Source organism: Taudactylus pleione, unplaced genomic scaffold (genome assembly GCF_031769625.1).
Source record: "Taudactylus pleione unplaced genomic scaffold, aTauple2 ptg000392l, whole genome shotgun sequence".
NCBI classification, from domain to species: domain Eukaryota; kingdom Metazoa; phylum Chordata; class Amphibia; order Anura; family Myobatrachidae; genus Taudactylus; species Taudactylus pleione.
Genome location: NW_028284793.1, coordinates 1894171 through 1914483, shown reverse-complemented (window position 1 = coordinate 1914483; position 20313 = coordinate 1894171). Strand labels below are relative to the sequence as shown.

The 20313-nt window shown below is 41.0% G+C and overlaps 1 protein-coding gene across 1 annotated transcript in view; it reads right to left on the bottom strand.

Annotated features, from left to right (window-relative positions):
* The window catches only part of TGFBI (transforming growth factor beta induced), an 82076-nt gene that overhangs the window by 35670 nt on the left and 26093 nt on the right, over positions 1-20313 (bottom strand). The window contains exons 4-11 of the mRNA XM_088445991.1: positions 19524-19681; positions 19218-19382; positions 9435-9581; positions 8654-8798; positions 7598-7810; positions 6383-6520; positions 3918-4063; positions 2187-2323 (exon numbers count right to left, since the gene is read on the bottom strand). Of these exons, the coding sequence (XP_088302117.1) occupies positions 2187-2323; positions 3918-4063; positions 6383-6520; positions 7598-7810; positions 8654-8798; positions 9435-9581; positions 19218-19382; positions 19524-19681 (1249 nt within the window). The remainder of the gene's footprint in view (positions 1-2186; positions 2324-3917; positions 4064-6382; positions 6521-7597; positions 7811-8653; positions 8799-9434; positions 9582-19217; positions 19383-19523; positions 19682-20313) is intronic.

Below are 20313 nucleotides of genomic sequence, written 5' to 3'. Positions count from 1 at the left end.
ACAGGGAATATGGCGGCACTCATTTTGCCAGTGAGCGCACCAAGTCAGAATCTACTGCGCTGTCAGAGAGAAGGGGACCCGCACTGAGTCTGCACACGGGCCCGCTCCTCTCTTAAAACGCCCCCGGTTGGTACTTTATCTCTCTCCACTTTTTCTATCCCCAAGGCTTAGTACATCTTCCCCAGAGTTTGAAATTAGCAATCATGTATTCAAAGCACTCATACTATCAGCCAACTAGAACTAGGACAGGATGATCCTGCTGTAATGTAACTTTAAAACAAATGAGAGTAAGTAACCCTTAAGTAAACAGTTGTTCCCTTTGCAAATCTCTTTTTATTTATAGAAGATTTTTTGGACTTGCATGAAAACTATAATATTCATGAGGAAACTCCAAGCACTTTATAGGACAAGTATACAAAAAAAACATCTTAATGGTCAGTTCTGAGTGGCACATATTTCCAGACCCAAAAATAGAAATGTCTGTACACAATAAGTCTGTCATATGATTTGTCAAAAGGGCCAGTCCTATGTTAGCGGAAACAGGGCTTTTACAAAATCGATTTCAATGGGATCTGTGTAATATGGTTGTGCTAAGTGAGTGACTATAGCATGTAACATTGGCATGAATACATTATAAAATGCACCCAGGGATACGAGAGGATTGTATATTGCACAGACAGGGATAAGTACATCCATGCTTGCTATAACATTCATCCAACTAACAAGACACAAATAACACATCTTTAGGGCTTAAACTCATTGGGCCTGATTCAGACCCACTCGCGAGCGGCTGTCCGCTCACAAGTGGGTCGATGTTCTGGACTGAGTATGCGCACGACGGAGGGAGCTCGTCGTGCGCATGCGCCAGACGCGACGAGCGAAGGAAAGTCCTTCGCTCGTTGTGTCTGATCAAAGGGGGCGTGCTGTCGATGTTGATTGACAGCACGCCCCCTTTGGTAGGCGTGCCGGGGGCGTGCCTCCCTGACGGGGGCGTTCCCACGGGAACGCCTCCCATCAGAAGCCGGCCCACTGACATCACTAGTGATGTCAGTGGGAGTGATTTTGGCTCTGATAGAGCCAAAATCACTCCGGAGCTTGCGGTTGAAAACCTCAACCGCAGGCTCCGGCTCGCAGTTTCGATGGTCGCGATGGTCAAGACCATCGCGTCCATCAAACTGCACGCTCGTATAGCCTGTGGGTGGTGACCCACAGCTATACGAGCGTCCAGGAGGACGCTCCATTTTCATGGAGGCTGGCCCTCATTCAGAGCGTGCGCTCAGCTCAGAGCGTACGGCTCTGAATGAGGGCCATTGTTGGTAGCAGAGCTCCTGTACTATATTATCCTCCTCTGTTAGTTCCCTTATGGTAAAGACTGTGGGGTAAATGTAATAGACTGCGATTTGCAGGCATCAACAAGTTCTCAACCTGGTTTTGCCTTTTAAATGTTTGCTACTTTAAAACAACAGCCAGACTCGCCAGGAACTCGCTGATGCTGCCTGCATTTCGCAGGCTATTATATTCCCTGTGTCTATCCATAGCCAGATCTTTAATTAGGGAACCTTTGCTCCCGCCTAGTATTCTGTAGGCTCTGAACACATTACATTAAGGCTTGGTACACACCTGGGTGACTTGTCTGCCGACCCAGGGATCTGCAGACCGAACAGCCAATTGGTAAACCAATACCCACTTACCAATCTGGCACTCGTTATGTCTGGGCTGACATCACAATTGGGCATGCATTTACATTTATCACCGGCGGCCCCCGAAGCAAGTATACGGGCGGGCAAGTGTACACATAGCCAGATGCACCAAAATGGTTGCATGATATATCAGCATCGGCTGTGCTGCAGGGCCAATGCAATATGTCTGTGAACAACGTAATTCACAACCATATCTTCTTACACATATACAGATATACTATGCATATGTCTTTTGTTGGCTGATTGAACAACATATCGCATAGTGTGTACCCAGCATAACACTTACACATTACACTAACACTTAGTTATGTTTTATTGTATTTCCATTTTTCAATAGTAACACACTTAAACAAACGAAAAGCCATATTTATTCACAATATCACTTTAATTATTACATTAATCACTTGTGCTAATGTACTAATAAAACTAGTTCCTATTATTTTATAATTTTTAATATTGAGTTTGTAATAATAGACAAATGCATACCTGAAACGATTATCAGCTTTAAGAACATCCATGACATTTCCTGATGGTGGAGTTAACAATTTTTCCACAACAAATAAAGTACCATATCTTCCCTTTTTGTCATGTGCATCGATACAGCTGTTTTCAATGCAGAGAGCCTAAAAACAATAATCAATTACTCTTTAATGCTGCCAAGAAGATTTACATTGTTAGGTAACAATAAAGTTATAGAAATCATAATGGAAAATAGTACTAGCCTTTACCACAAACATGTGTTTCCAATATGTGGTGTGTTTCTGTTCAGTATAATAGTCTCTGCATGCAATGTTTCCATGGAATGATCTACTGCTGGTGTAAGGTATGTTATATTGTATACAGCTATCGATGGTATGCTAAACGTTTTTCCTTTGCATGTGTTTAGTGAAAATATTTAGAGATCAAGGTATAATACTTTGCTCACTATATAGTGCACCTGCTGTATTTATAGAAGGCGTTATACAGTCTGCTCAACTTTTTCTATTTTATAGTCCCTATCCATGCTTGGAAATGCTATTTATGTGTGATAATCCTCCAAATGTACAATATCTTGAGTGCATGGCCACAGCATACTGTATGGGCTGTACAGCACTGGAGGGGGAATTACAGTGTTTAGTAATGCAGTATCTGGACCAGAACAGTTACACCCTATGGGTCTGATTCTTTTTCTTGCACTTCTGCAAACGCTTTATTATCTCTTACTGTAGTCACGTCTATGACTTTATGCTAATGCTATTATCAGCCCTTCCCCTAGTGTCCAAGCGTGATTCTGAATGTGCAATGACTGAGACACCCACTTTAAGCATCTTTAGACGCTGTAATACTGATTGGTGTGCTTTTAGACGTGACCATCGGTCGCACAAAGGAAACTTGCAGCAACCCCATACTAGGTGCAAATCCTCTGTCAGAGTATGGCCTCCAATGTGAGTAATTAAGCTCCTGGGTGTGCAACCAGGTATGCGATACACCAGCAACACTCTGGTAACTACAGTAGATGGCAAGAGCGATACGATCCCCATTGTCGGCAGTGGGGACCCGCCAGCAGCCTTTCTGGCTTTAGTGAAGGCTTCCAGGCACTGCTTGGTGAAACTGTCATGCACATGCGTAGACTGACCGTCGCACATATGCATGACATAGAAGCCCGTCGCAGGAGGACGTCGCTGGACCTCGCCGGTGAGGTAAGTAATGCTGAATACCAGTAGCATATTTGTTTTATCTCTGCAATACTAAACAAAATATGTCGCTGGAATTAACATTCATTGATAAATGGAGCCCTATGAGCATTCCATTGGATGATCAGATATACAGGGAAAGGGGGCCAAGGAGTTGAGAACCTATGGATTGTACTTTTAACCTCAATGTTAAACTTCAGAAAAGGTAAAGTAAAATAAATTAAACCAATGTACAGTAGAAATGCTGCCATTTTGTGTGTGACCAACAGTACGATTAGCTTGTTCATATGATATGTTCATAACAATATGTGGGGGTGTACTGCTTATACTACTGAGCCCCACCCACTCCCATTAGCCTTTATTAGCACGTAGTGTGGCTAAACACACCAAGCACGATCAGCACACTTGACAAGAGGTTACTGATCGGATCATTTGTCTCAAACACACTCTCCACCCATATGTGTTTCATTTAAAGCCAAAGGAACACAAAAAGTCATGACAACTTGTAAAGTGACAGGATAACATCTAAATCATTGGCACTTACATTTCGGTATACGAAAACTCTAAGTTTCTTTCCACCAACTGTCTCTAGAACTTGTCCATGATAAAGATATTTTGAAGAAAGCTGATCTTTTATAATGTGATTCTGAAGTAAACTTGTCAGGTCTCTATTGATGGCGGGAGCTCCAGCTGAACAATCACATAACATGTCACAAGATATTTGTGAAATACAAACATAAATCCCCAAATATAGTCTAAGAGATTCATTTGTCATTTCACCATAAATCAAACACTTTTTTTATTCTAAGACATAACTAACACAAGGATCTGATAGCATTGTAAAGAGAAATGGAAACAGATTTATTAGATTGTAATGCAATCCTTGTAGGAACTGGAACTTGGTGGTAAGCAGGAAATGGCTTTAAAATTGGCATAAAGATAATTATATTTAGGAACAGTCAGAACAATACAATGATTTGGGGCACAATATGTTTGTAAACAAAATTAGTACATATTTAATAATTAAATTACAGTACAATTATATATGATTTAGACCAACTTATAATAGTGCACTCACCACTTTTTGTAATAGTAGCATTCGATTCACAAGGAGCCAGTGAACTAGTAAAAATGTTTCTGTTTTACCACTGACTTATAGTGCATTGAACATTGGTTCAGAGCATGACATATCTATAAATATCACATAATACCTTCTTTTTGCCTCTAGGTGTCACTACTACTTTTATTGCATAAGAAATGAAAGAAGAATTTATAGTCAGCAATTGAGATGAGGTCAAGAGGTTGACTATCACTAAGTGGACAGTGAGTACGTATGTCGGCCTGACAATGCCACCACTGGGCTTCCGACACTGGTGTAAGACCACTTAAGGCATTTTTATCATGCAGGTGTGACACTTACCGTCATGTTTAAAGTTATAACACCCGCTCAGTTATTATGCTCTAAGGAACATTACCCACACGTGTCAGGATCCTGCCACCAGCATTTTCAGGTCAAGACTGTCAACATAATGAGTGTTGACCTTCCGTACCAAACCCCCAGCAATCATCCCTTGTACCAGAAAAAGCAACACCCATAGATTAAAATAATTTTCTCTCCAAAACAAATTGGTATTATAAGAAATTCATTTGAACCAAAACGACACAATTTCTAATAGTTTACACAATACTACTTCAATGCTTATGATACTTTGGTCCTGAAAAAGCTCTTATAATTGTGATTTCTCATCATGACAATAAAAAATAATTTATCGGGGCAAATGTTATGAAACTTCTGGCAGGACATGGGATCAGCCCCTTAGTGCTTGATGCAGAGATGAAATTGTCCATGTAGTACAAAAGAACACAAGATCCATCTGCGATACTGACTTGTATTCGTTCTGCATTCATCCCTTAAGGCCACTACACAATATCTTTAATGATTTGGCCGATTCCGACACATCGGAACAAAAAATCGTTAAGATATATGTAGTGTGTGTTCACTACATCGTTTAGTACGTGCTCCCGTGGGGTCATCAGCTTCATCGCCTGGTCTTATGTGCAGCATGTCAGATCAGGCGATGCAGCTGACGATCCCATGCAGTGCTATGAGTGGGGGCAGCATATCGGGCAGTCGGACACCGGATCACCCAGTGTGTACGGACCGCCCAATATGTCAGCCTGTCGGCAGCCGGGTTGTGTGTTGCATCGCTGGGTACACACATCGTTTAGTGTGTACTCCACTTTAGTTTTCATAACAGCCAAAGATAGAAGTTTGACTCAGAGGTTAATTAAGTTCTCAGTGAGTATATTTTTTGTTCTTGTATATATTTGCTGGTATTATCCATTTGGAATTGATATGTAATGCCAGCAGTTGGGATGCCTCCTGTCAAAATATCGGCAACGGCATCCCGATGGTTGGTATTCCGACAAGAGTCTGGTAAGTATAATTACCCTTCCACCTTCTCCCCCTAACCCTCCCTTTTTGTAGCCTAACCCTAACCCTCCCCACCCCGCACCCTAACCCTCCCCGTTAGTGTCTAAACCATAGTCATCCCCCTTTGTGCCTAAACCTAACCCTCCCCCCTTAGTGCTTAAACCTACCCTCCCCCCCTAGTGGTACCTAACCATAACCCCCCTAGGGGTGCATAACCCTAACTTGCCCCCCAAAACCTAACACTAACCCCGCTATGCTACCTAAACCAAACACTTCCCCTCGCAGCTAACAGCTAAGACGCCCCGGACTTACCTGGTTCGGGCTGGCGACTGTCTGTGTTCCAGTGTCGGTATTAAGATAGGCGTTCGTTATATCGACGTCTATCTTAAGTTCCGTGTCGGACTTTCAGCGTCGGAATTCAGACCGGCGGCATGCCGTCTGCCGGTCTGATAACTACATCCCATCCATTTAATGTGGTACAATTTGGCTTTTTTCCATCAGATCCTTAATTATATAAACATTAATTAATGACATATAAAAAGTAACATACATTTAACATTCCAGAGAAGACAAACCTTTAAATGCATTGTTGTGTGGAGCAATGACTGTTATGGTTTCATTTGTAACAAGATATTTGTTTAGTCCAGCTTGCCTGAAGAGATCGATAACTGTAGAGACCACTGAATCTTTGGCCAATTCTGCTAATGTTTTAGCTGCAAAAGAAGTTTATACATTAAAGAAAGAAAAAAGAAATTGAACCATTTTTGGGAGTGACAATAATTTAATAACAAAACCTGAGATGAAATGCCCTCTCTTGTAACCAGGGAAGCAGTTCAACCTTTAGCTAAGCTTTCCAGAAACCTCAGGTGTTTGGCCTTCCTTCAGTTTGAGCCTAAACCCTTACTGTACCTCTGAAGTAAAACTCTCTGTTTTGGGTTCAAGAACTATAGTGTTTCTGCTACCCCCATGACTTTCTGGTATGCAGAGGGGCAAAAGATAGTACCAACTGATGAATGACAAGCGTGAGACAGCATGCGTTCTGAGAAGGAGATTCTAGAACCTAGTTGTACTGAGTGAAGTACTCGGGATGTAGTCGGCATCCCGGCGTGCGGGATGCCGATGGTCTTAATACCGGTGCAGAAATCACAACAGGTCGAGAGCCCGGCACCAGTATCCCGACTGTCGGCATCCCAAAGGTAAGTATCGGGGAGTAGTACTCAAGTGCTGAGGACCCAGTAAGAGAAGAGTGGAAAGAGTTTGGAGATTCAGCCAACCCAACTGTTGTCAGACTTACTTGTCAGTGAGCTGTTTGTTAGTAGTGTGGCTGTCCACACTGAGAGGCGTCCTCAGGGGAGTGTCAGTGTAAGAACTGTGTACCCATGAATACTGAGAGGGGCATAGTGCAGAGCATTAAGCAGGAGAAGATAACGTTTAGTGAGGTGAAATCAGGGCAATAGAGAGACTGATAGCACTGATGCCGATAGGCGAGTGATAGAGTGACATATATGCGTATTGGTGTAACTATGATTTATGCACAGTGCAGGATATAATAAAAGTGATTTTTAAATTAATCAGAGAGTTGATTTTGCATTCATTCAAAATATATGTTACTAGGGTCACTGCTTTAGGCTTGCAATTGTATTATGTGTGTGTATTTTATGGCCTTTCTAATGCTACCACAGATACATTATTATATAATTAAGGGATAAACTAAGAAATAGTGCCTGAAAAAAATGAATTGCCAGCATTTTGAACTGAGTTTGTATACTTAAAAATAGACTCAACTGTACCTGACTCTGGAATCAATAATTCATCAATGAAATGGACAACACCATTAGTAGCCAAAATGTCCTTCTTAGAAATGATTGCTTTTCCATTAAGTGTGAGCTCATCACCAAGACAGCCAACTTCTAGTGGTGTTCCCTCCAGTGTTTCAATGGACGAGCCAGCAATGATCGCTTCCGAGCACTGGGCAGAGTGTAAGAGATGATGGTTTAACAGATCTAGAAAATGTAAAAACACCAAAAAATATTCACAAATATAAATAATTCACTTGAAATGATGGTATAGCTCATATGCATAAATATAGAAGATTGTATATCAAAGGTGAACAATTTACAAAACCAAGACGTGTTTTATGCTTGTTTGACTTCTCACTATCATTCAGAAATATAAGCAATTGGGGCACAGTACCAACATGTACTTCATATTGATATTAAATGGCTGTATTACAGTACCGTGACATAAAATATGTACAGTATGAGCCCTGAGAATATTTTGAGTTATAGTTGGCAATTATTACTACTTTTCTGATCTTATTAAATCATGTGCAGGATACAAAGTCTCCACAAGAAAAAAACTAAAAATATTTTTTTAAGGGTAATGTGTGCAATGGATGCAGCACAAACAGCAGTTGAAAACCAAGTAATAGTTAAAGGACCCATTAGGGGGGAGATGTACTAGGCCTTGCATAGGGATAAAGTACCAACCAATCAGCTTCTGTCATCTTACATGCTGTGTTTAAAAAATGATAGTTAGGACTTTATCTCTCTCCAAGGTTTAGTACATCTCTTCCTATGTCTCGTTCAATCTTTAGAAAACAAACCAGGAGCCCTTTTAAGATCTCACATGGGGGAAGCCTTATAGAATATTACATTCTTTCAAACAACCTAATAGAGGTAACAATCTATCGTATTTTGCATTATGAGATTTACTGTTTCTATATTCTACTTTAGTCTGATACCTGCTACAACCTATGGAAAGAACATACGTTTACTGTTTATAATTACATTATATCATTATATATAGTAGGGTTTATTGCACTGCTTTCTATCAGATCAAGTTACCTTTCAGTGCTTCTGGGTCAGCAAGGATTCTTTGCAGAGTTTCCGGTGGAACTTTTTCAAAGGCTTCATTGGTGGGAGCAAGGAGCGTATATTGCTTGTCTTCACTCTCCAGGAGCTCATTGAGACCTGCTGCTGCTATAGCCGCCTGTTAAAATGAAACAAAGAAAACTGTTGGGTACGGCTAACATGACATTATATATATTGTTCCCTCTATTTCAAGAAAATAGTTTTATATAGAGAACAACAACTGTATTATGTACTGTAATCAATGTTCACATTGCTAAATTTACCGTGGTGTGATTTGAGAAGCATATGATATGTACATGCCGCAAATATTTGCTACATATTGTTATTATTTGTGATATATAACTTCTCTATGGTTCATTTTGTTTATTCAGTCTAGGCTCTTTATTTCTGTCGATCTGGCTAAGGAATGATGTAACAGCATAGCTGTGTAAGCCGTCACTCATTTCCCTGGCTTTTTACTACAAATAGCTGTTAACAACACATGTTTCTGAATGCTTCCAGTTCCCACAGTGAACAATTACACAACAGAGAATATTTATACATTTTTCATAAAGAGGCCATTCATGTAATTGGCTCCAAAGTAGGCAGCCTACTGAAATATCAAGGTATTGTCAGCACAACTGCATATATCTGTGATACTCTAGCATATAGCTGTCTTCTATGGTGGCTGAAAGCCACTACTATGAGCATTGTTCAGGCATAAACCAAATAATGTTGTGTAAAAATTGTCATGGCAGCATAAATAATAACATACTCGCAGTGTTTCCAGGCTTTCTTCGGTCTCTACTACTTGGTCAATGTTATTTGTCACTGCTGTGATGACTTTATCAATCACATGGACAACGCCATTGGTTGCATGATGGTCGGCCTTTATCAGTCTGGCACAGTTTACTGTAACAATCTTTAAGAGAAGAAAATGAGAAAGTTTATAGGAAAGTTACAGAATCAGATCAACATATAAAAATTGCTCTGCAGTTTGCTATTCACCTACAATAATACCCATTGACTATTATGATGCTTTTCATTACTAAATAACTAATAGTTTCCCTTGATATCAATTACAGTGATTCTTTTAAATTGTTAAACATAATATATTTGAATTAGGTGTTTTCTCTACATAAGTATAATAAGATCTTTTACTTATTGAAGTACTTGCGCGGAAACTGGTTTACTTGATGTGAATTTTAATCTTTGTGTATTTTTTGTTCTAAGCTATCATTCTTTGTCTGTTTTTAATATAATATACACTAGAATAAAGTTTATTATTTATTATTTAAAAAACAATATAACAAATATTCACATAATATAATTTTTTTGTCCACAGTTGGTAGCAATTAATAGTACTTGTTTAGTTTAGTATTATATATGTTGAAATAGGGTTATCTCAAGGCATTTTTAGAGCCCTTATGTGCTAATTATTTTTTTATCAATATATATGTAATTGTATTTTTCAGTTGTTCCTTCAATATTAGACTTTACCTCTTCAATATAACTTATACATACACAGAGTGCTACTTCCGTTTCAATAAGACTTATACACTTGATTATTATAACAACACATTTTGGCTTAGTTTTTAATATATATTAAATACAAGCATCAACTTCCTACTTTTATATTTGGCTCATGTAGATGTTTGGCAGGGATTGTACTAATTAAAAATTTGTTACCAGTCTGTTGTAAATTTATATGTAATTTATGCTAATAAATATTAATAAAATATTGTTAGAGTCAACTTAGACAGACAGATTTTTCACTAAATACTGTATAAAAGACTAATGCTTTACTGTGCATTCGATGAATAAATTGGTTTTGGTATAACAAACGTAAAGATAAAGAAGTCAATTCAATTAGGAGCGAGGTTGTGAAAACTAGTTTGTAATATGAAACTCTCATACAAGAAATGCAAGATTCAGTGAGAAATGCCAGTTTGCGGTACTCACTGTGAGGGAGCACGACTTTTCTACAATATGCAACGTTGGAGAAGTGCATGAAAAAGTGGGGAAGCCATCCTGGACCCCCAAAAAAGTGGCAACTAAGGCCCTCATTCAGAGCCACTCGCTAGCGGCAGTACGCTCGTTGCGAGCAATGTTCGCACATCTGCGCATGCGTACGGTTTTTAGTACGCATGCGCGAACCAGTCAGTGCGGCCGAAAAACATTTGTACGCAATATAGCGAGTGCCTGCTATTTTGAGTGACAGAATGAGGCGTATGTGGGTGGTAACAGGGGAAGGTGCTTGAAAACGGGGAGTGGAGATCCGTTCGCAGGCGTGCTTAAAGGTCAAAACGGGCGTTTTATGGGTGTGCATAATTAATATAGCAGCGTCAATGACCACGTCACTTGGTTTTTTTGAACTCAGAACTGCTCGCAAAATAGCGGTTGAAAAAACCAACCACAAGAATAGCGAGCAGTTCATATCCTGTTCGATGTACTCGATTAATCTAATAAATAGCGGACATGACGTATGGTGCGAGCGGCCAGGGGGCGTTTTTAAGAAATAAAGAGCGTATGTTTTGCTCGCTCGTTCAGACTTAGAGGTGTGAACAGACTGCAATGTGCGAACGGATCATTTGCATAGCCACCCCTTGTTTTTGAACGAACGCAAATAGCGAACGGCTCTGAATGAGGGCCTAAGATAGCAGAACCATATATAACTCTGTTAGTGGCCGTAAGGAAAGTACTGGAGGTTCCACATACCTGTCCCACATCATTTACACCCCCAAAAACCTGTCCCACATCATTTACACCCCCACATACCTGTCCCACATCATTTCCCCCCCCACATACCTGTCTCACATAATTTACACCTCCACAAACCTGTCCCACATCATTTACACCTCCACATACCTGTCCCACATCATTTACAGCCCCTCATACCTGTCCCACATCATTTACACCTCCACATACCTGTCTCACATCATTCACACCTCCACATACCTGTCCCACATCATTTGCACCTCCATATACCTGTCCCACATCATTTGCACCTCCATATACCTGTCCCACATCATTTCCACCTCACATACCTGTCTCACATAATTTACACCTCCACATACCTGTCCCACATCATTTACACCTCCACATACCTGTACCACATCATTTACACCTCCACATACCTGTCCCACATCATTTCCACCCCCACATACCTGTCTCACATAATTTGCACCCCCACATACCTGTCTCACATAATTTGCTCCTCCACATACCTGTCTCACATAATTTACACCTCCACATACCTGTACCACATCATTTACACCTCCACATGCCTGTCCCACATCATATACACCTCCACATACCTGACCTACATCATTTACACCTCCACATACCTGTCCTACATCATATACACCTCCACATGCCTGTCCCACATCATTTACACCTCCACATACCTGTCCTTACATCATTTACCCCTCCACATACCTGTCCCACATAATTTCCACTCCCACACACCTGTCCTTACATCATATACACCTCCACATACCTGTCCCACATAATTTCCACCCCCACATACCTGTCCTTACATCATATACACCTCCACATACCTGTCCTTACATCATTTACACCTCCACATACCTGTCCCACATCATTTCCACCCCCACATACCTGTCCTTACATCATATACACCTCCACATACCTGTCCCACATCATTGCCACCCCCACATACCTGGCCCACATCATTTACATCTCCACATACCTGTACCACATCATTTACACCTCCACATACCTGTCCCACATAATTTCCACCTCCACATACCTGTCCAACATCATTTACACCTCCACATACCTGTCCCACATCATTTGCACCTCCATATACCTGTCCCACATCATTTCCGCCTCACATACCTGTCCCACATAATTTCCACCTCCACATACCTGTCCCACATCATTTGCACCTCCATATACCTGTCCCACATCATTTCCACCTCACATACCTGTCTCACATAATTTACACCTCCACATACCTGTCCCACATCATTTACACCTCCACATACCTGTACCACATCATTTACACCTCCACATACCTGTCCCACATCATTTCCACCCCCACATACCTGTCTCACATAATTTGCACCCCCACATACCTGTCTCACATAATTTGCTCCTCCACATACCTGTCTCACATAATTTACACCTCCACATACCTGTACCACATCATTTACACCTCCACATGCCTGTCCCACATCATATACACCTCCACATACCTGTCCTACATCATTTACACCTCCACATACCTGTCCTACATCATATACACCTCCACATGCCTGTCCCACATCATTTACACCTCAACATACCTGTCCTTACATCATTTACCCCTCCACATACCTGTCCCACATAATTTCCACTCCCACACACCTGTCCTTACATCATATACACCTCCACATACCTGTCCCACATCATTTCCACCCCCACATACCTGTCCTTACATCATATACACCTCCACATACCTGTCCTTACATCATTTACACCTCCACATACCTGTCCCACATCATTTCCACCCCCACATACCTGTCCTTACATCATATACACCTCCACATACCTGTCCCACATCATTGCCACCCCCACATACCTGGCCCACATCATTTACATCTCCACATACCTGTACCACATCATTTACACCTCCACATACCTGTCCCACATAATTTCCACCTCCACATACCTGTCCAACATCATTTACACCTCCACATACCCGTCCCACATTATTTCCACCTCCACATACCTGTCCCACATGATTTACACCTCCACATACCTGTCCCACATCATTTACACCTTCACATACCTGTCCTTACATCATTTACACCTCCACATACCTGTCTTACATCATTTACCCATTATTGAGCTTTGTAGAGAAATTCACCTGAAAACTAAAGTCTTTATTGGCTAAATTATTCTATTTAAATAAACCCCTCCAAGAACATGATTATACATTGGGAGGGGTGTACCAGAGGTTATGCACTAAGGGCTTTATTCAGCAGTGCACTGTTGAATGCAGATTCCTGATGATCGGGAAACTGTGCAGGTGCCTGACCCGTTCTGTGCATGTGCAGAACGGGTCTGTGATCCCGCACGCAGACTGACAGCAGACTGTCATTGCGATGACATCAGTTTCTTGAAACGGAGGTGTGTAGCCACCGTTGGCGGGGTGGGAAAGAGACCAGGTTCTCCATCAGCTGATGGAGATTTCCTGGCCTCTTCCTCTCATCTGCGGCGACTGGCTTGCGTGACCCCAATGATCATTTTTGCAGGCTGATGTTCCCGCAGAGTATCCAGCATGATGCCTCCTGTGCATTACCATATCTGCAAGGATCGCAATTGCAAAGATGCCTGCATGCAGCTTAGCAATTGTGACCTTGCTGAATCAGGCCCTATGTCCTGACAATTTTACCCTAAAATAAAGATTTTCCCTACCTTTTCACCTGCCCTGGGAGGTGCGGACAAATAATGTGAGCCTACTGTGCGAATGACTTAAAGGAGCCAATTTGCACCTAATTGATATGAACCCAAAAATCATATTACCAACAAAGTGAAAGTATTAACTAATTTTAACAAAGTGGACATTTGTAATTGGCTGAAAGAGATACACCTTCTGAAAAGTGATTGGTCCTTTCTCTCTATGAAGGCTATTAAGTACTTGGGATTGGGTAACAACAGGGGCTAAGTTGGGTCAGAATGGGGTGGAACTGCATACTGTCACTTGTATTTGTAGGCGGAACTAGTTCTGCCACGGCCCTGCACGGTGACTACCCAGCTATGACAGGGACTCCTCCTAGATGGCTCCCTGACAAGGCTTACCTTGAGAAAGACCCTTGGAGGGTCAGAATGCGTGGGTGCCATTATTGGATCCTGGAGGTGACTGACGGCTGACTCACGGAGTGGCTTTGGAGCTGTGATGAATGGATGACCCATGTCTGTAGCAGGGACATCCAAATCTCACACATGCTTCTAAGAACTGTCCGTTGCCAGTTCTTAAAATCGGCTGGTAATTGTCCCGTATTCAGCCACTTTTGGGATACATATTTGCTCTGAATGTCTACGCTTTTATTGTATTGTTTTTCTTGCATTATATTGTCATTTTTAGTGATTCCTTGGAGTACATCTCTAGAGATAATTTTAAAATTGTATTACACTATATACATTCTATTTTGGTATACTCCGCATATGAAAACACTGGTCTGGAGAGCTGTCTACTTCATATAATTATGTGCAGTGGGAAAGGAGGACCTATGTACATGAAATTCGTACTGTTTTGCTTTGCGATTGCTTTGCAATTACGCTCGTACAGAGGTTTCACTTGCAAAGTGAGTGACAGGTAGTAAGCATTTGGGGGGATGTAATTGGCATTGCTACGGAAACGAGGAGAGACGCAGTAGTTGAGATAGGTCAGACTTCACTCTGAAGTTGCATGTCTGCCCAATCTGCGTCGATGTTTCCGATGTTTACGCTGATGCATATTGTCTGATTGATATGAAAAGGCAGCAATGTGCATACCTATGCGCGTATAAACTTTGGAAGACAGTAGCATATTTTTGCAATTGCAATCCATAAGAGATCGCAGTGGTTGTGAATTCATTAGCATAAATCTCCCCATCAGGCCCATCTTGTGCAGAAGGCAAAAAAGGTGAGAGGGGGCTGGAGGGACACAGGGATGGTGAGCTGCTGGAGAGACAGAGGGGGAGGTGAGCTGCTGGAGGGACAGAGGGATAGATAAGCTGTTTGTGGGACAGGTGGGCGGTGAGCTGCTGAAAGGACAGATGGATGGTGAGCTGCTGGGGGAACACAGGGGGGTGAGCTGGAGAGATGTTTAATCATGGAAGTTCATCTTTTGCCCTGCCCCAAAACCTTTATAACTATGTAATATCTGGATGAATGTCTTTGTATGAAGATGACATATCATTCCTATGCAAATAGGTAACTACTGTACCACATGATCTCCTATATGCATACTGAATACTGGCTCAAGACAATGTCTGCCTATGGAGGCTCAATTTCTTCACAGGTCCCCCATTGCAGAGAAACCAAAATATTGGTAAGAAAAGAAGGGGATACATATGGTTTGAAAAAAAAATGGGGCACCCCAGTGACCTGTTTGTGGGGATCCCATAAAAAACTCAGAAGGATGGCAAAAAGATAATTAAGAGTGACACTGATGGCATAAGTGACCAAACATTTCAGTCTTAGCTGGTGGCAGGAGTGCTAGAAAAGCATTTAAAATGTATTTCAAACAATGGGCTCTATTTATTATCATTTACTTTTACTAAAATAAAGTGAAAAAGGGTGTTTTCACACCCTTTTCACATTATTTTAGTATCACCTAAAGTTACTAAAGGGCAGTTGGAGTAGAATTCGTAAAATTCTACTCCAAGCCCTAATTACCAAATATTTTTAGGAATCAGATCGCATTTTCCCATAATTATAATGAGAAATGCGATCTGTCTGGTAGTTACTAAAAATAAATTGTGAAAAACATACCGGGGGAAGCCCTGTGATAATAACGCCACCTGGAGGTTACATTATCCAGGGTATCCCCCGGTTACCGGACTCCTGCTCCGCTCTAAACAGACCACAAGCTGATAACTGCTAAAAAATAAAAAATAGTGAAAAAAAAAATAACTTACCTGAGTCCATGGATCGGAGATCGGGGTTCCGGTGATGTCCTCCCTCCGGTCAGCTGGTCTCCCATCCTCCACTGGGACCCGGTCAGCTGACCAGGTCCCAGTGCAGGATGGGAGATCAGCTGACCGGAGCCATGGAGGACATCATGGGAGCCCCGATCACCAGAGGTAAGTGTCTTGAGAGGGGGTCGCGATCGCGGCGGCGGGGCTTAGTGACAGGGGCGGGGCTTAGCGGCGGCCAGTCGGCACATGTGCGGGCACTTGTCACTGTATTTTTTGCGAAAATGCCATGATAGGTGTGCGGAGGGGATTCGCAGGGACAGAGCTTGTCCCTGCAAGGGATTTTTAGTAAATCCCTGTGATATTGGCTGAATTCGCAATGCAAATTCAATCGGTAGTATCACACTACAATCTGCATTCCCAATGCGGATTGTCGTAAACAGAGCCCTTAAGCTCCTGGGGGCCTAGGCAGTGTGTGTGCACTGGATATTTATCCCATATCTCCATACAGATTAATGTATTGGGAATAATGTCTCTACCCATATTATGATAAGAGCACTATTTATGCACTGACACTGTAGTACAGCTGATTATTAATGATGACAGACATATTGATATATTTAGATGCTTCTTTGTATCTTAGTTCAGAAAATACTTGTTTGGTATTATCCATGTACCAGTTTTTTGTCTCCTATAGTTAAGATTGTCAAGATTGTGTATTTGGTTTTCGGTTAATGTTTTTATCTGAGGTTGATAAAAGTAATAAATTAGAAGTTATAATTTTGTTATAAGCTTCAGCATTCAGTGTTGTATTGTATTGTATTGTATTGTAATCATGTGGATTATAACCTTGTGTGAGAGAATTAGTACTGAAATGAAAATATAACTGCTATTTATGGGCTTTCATAATACAAATGTGCTATAGAACACAACAAGCTATGTACCATCCTGATAAAGTCTTAGTGATGAAACGCGTTGTATGCATGGCTTGGTACATAATGTGAAGTCATTCATGTATGCTGCTCCTGTCTGCATGTTGTTACACTGGCAGAGTACCAACATTTATAGCATCTGCAGTTGGAATAAGCCTTAGAGTATACTATGTCTGGTTTATGTTTTTATACTTTTAAAAAAAAAATGATTAGAAGGTTTTACACCATGAAAGCACCCGTCTGTATTTTATTAGAATTTAGATATTCACGTTATAGTTAGAAAGCAGATACAGCTTATCAAGCCATTGTCTGGTTTAACTTTCCCTCTAAGTACAGTACTTAATTGCATGTTTTAGACATTTACAAACTTTACATATTAACAGTTGTATATCGCATGTGGCATTGTGTATCCTTGTTACCTATACTTTGACATCTCATTTCGTAATAGCGCACTATAGGTGCCATTTATGAAAGACAATTTTACAAAATCAAGCAGGTAGAAGAAAGGTCAAATTTACAGTGTCACTGTTTTATGCGTTTTCGCTTTGCAGGATTTGTGCTTACAATGCTCAGGGTCGTAGCGGGGCTCTATGCTATGTGTCGGCCTCGCACCCTAAACCCATCATGTCATGACGTCACACCTAGGGGACAGGGCATCCACCTCTAGTAAGTAGATCACTGCCCGGAGTGTCACTCTACAGCTCCTAAGGACACTCTGGGTGGCTCTGCAGCTGTGCTACTGACTTCAGGGTACCTTTCCAGGCAAGCCCTGCGCCCTGTGCGATGGCATAGCTCGCACACCCCTAGTAACAGCCATGATTCATACTTAGTATTTTATTTAAAATCACAACTGCATTTATGGTATAAGAATGCTTTTCTACAACAGAATTTTAAATATTTTTAAAGTTGCAAGTTAACAGAAAATTGCATTATCAATCCTAAATGTGATGGGTAAAGCAAAGTATTTGGGCTCATTTAACAAAATATCTGAAATTTTTACTGTTCTTAGAAATTTTATTCCGTCATTTTGCAAAATGGGGTAAAATTATACAATTGTTAAACATCACGGCAACATATAGAAATATCAATGTGATCGATACCGTATATGTTTGTAGGATTGAATTTTGTATAATGAGTTTTTCCATTATCAGATTAGCTTTTATTTATTCAGCACCACAAAGTCTATTGAGTGCCTTATATGGGGTAAACATAAAAACAAGTAACACAGCATAAGTACAATATACAGCAGATAGTCCTTGAGTATACAGCATGCACAAAAACATTACAGTACAAGGGCAAGGGTAAATCTGTAGTGGTGAGTCATCAAGGGAACATAGGCATATTTATAATGGGTGCAGGGAATGTGGTGCAAATGGGCTCCTGGGTCCAGGGGGGCCCTGTACCACACACCCTGTACCCAGAGCAGAAGTGATGCGGCAAGTAGGTTCCTACCATATTTAGGGGTCTATTTACTAAGCAGTGTTAGGAGACAGAGTGAAAAGTGGTAAGAAAGTGATAAGATGCCAGCCAATCAGCTCCCAACTGTCATCTCACAGGCTGTGTTTGAAAAATGACAGTTGGGAGCTGATTGGCTGGCACCTTATCACTTTCTTATCACTTTTCACTCTGTCTCCTAACACTGCTTAGTAAATAGACCCCATCTTTCTAGTGATATATTTGGAAATATGACACCACACAGTGAAACCAAAGACTGGTACTGTGCAAAAGCCTATGCTATTTTTATATGAAGGGGTCAGGGAGACAAAAGTCAAGGAGCACTGGTGAAATGGATAGAGCTCGGGTATAACAAGAGGGAGGAGGGCCTGTTAATAGAAAGAGGTGAACAGCTGAAGGGTGAACTAGACATGAGTCAAGGTGGACGGGTGGATGGAGTGAGTGAGAAGCTAAGAGAAGGCTGGTAGGCTATAATTTTTCCAGAAATGTAAGTGATTAAACAATATAATCAGGCTGTATGTTAGTAATCGAGAGGACACTTACTCCATTGGGATAGTGGTGTACATGTATGTCCAGGTTTTGGTACATTGATGGTATAGTAATTCCATGTCTCAGCTCATCTGTGAGAAGGCGTCTGTCAACCATATGATACCGTAATGCGTTAAGAAGTTCAATGTTAACATTGCTCACTAAAGCATCCAATATTTCCTGCAAAACATCATGTAGCAATTAATGTCAAACAGACAGTAAAATATCTGCACATGTTTTTGGTTATTTGCAGTCTTTGTGCTCAGTTTTACAACACAATAATCATACTTTATCCCTTCTGCAGACTGCTCGGATACTTACAGCTGGCAGGGCAGCCCATGCTTCGTTGCTTGGTGCAAAAATTGTAAAGCTTCCAGGACCCTCAATTTCAGGTCTTAAGTTAGCGCTGTCTGAATACAACTTTGTTGTAGCTGCTCCAACAATTCCCAGTGTCTCATAAATATTTGAAAGAGGAAGTGCTGCAGATGACATTAAAAGAAATGATTTCAAGAACAGAGTCACCATTGCTGCTTTTAACAAATTCTGTTGGCTTAACTTTGATGTCCTATTAATACATCCTTTAATCATAATTTGCTTAAATCACAGTTTAAGATTTGCATTTAGGCAAATAAACAAAAAAGTTTTTTTTCATCTCACTTGTAACATCAACTAGCAACTTCTGAATATAACATCAATATTAGTTCATGAAGTTGTTTACACAATAACACAGTAACTCTGCAGTTCTAAGATATTTTTTTTATATATTTTTTTTTTTTAAATACTGGCTTTACTTAATATATGTATAAAAGTTTATACCGAAAAGTGCCCAAAATATATGCTAACGTACACGAATAATATAGAGGCAAGAACAAATTGCTTGGTCAAAAGCTAAATCCGAATACAGTTCTGGTTGATTCAAGATTTAAGTGATTGCAATTTTTACCCAATGCAACGACCGGTACATTTAAAAACTAATTGACTTTGGAAACTGTCTCCAGATGGCGTTAGCGCCATGAGCACTTTATCAGAGAGGGGGACCTGTGCGCCATTTCTGTACAGACCCCCCTCTGTGCCAGTCTACTGCGCACACACATAGGGTGCTGATGGCACT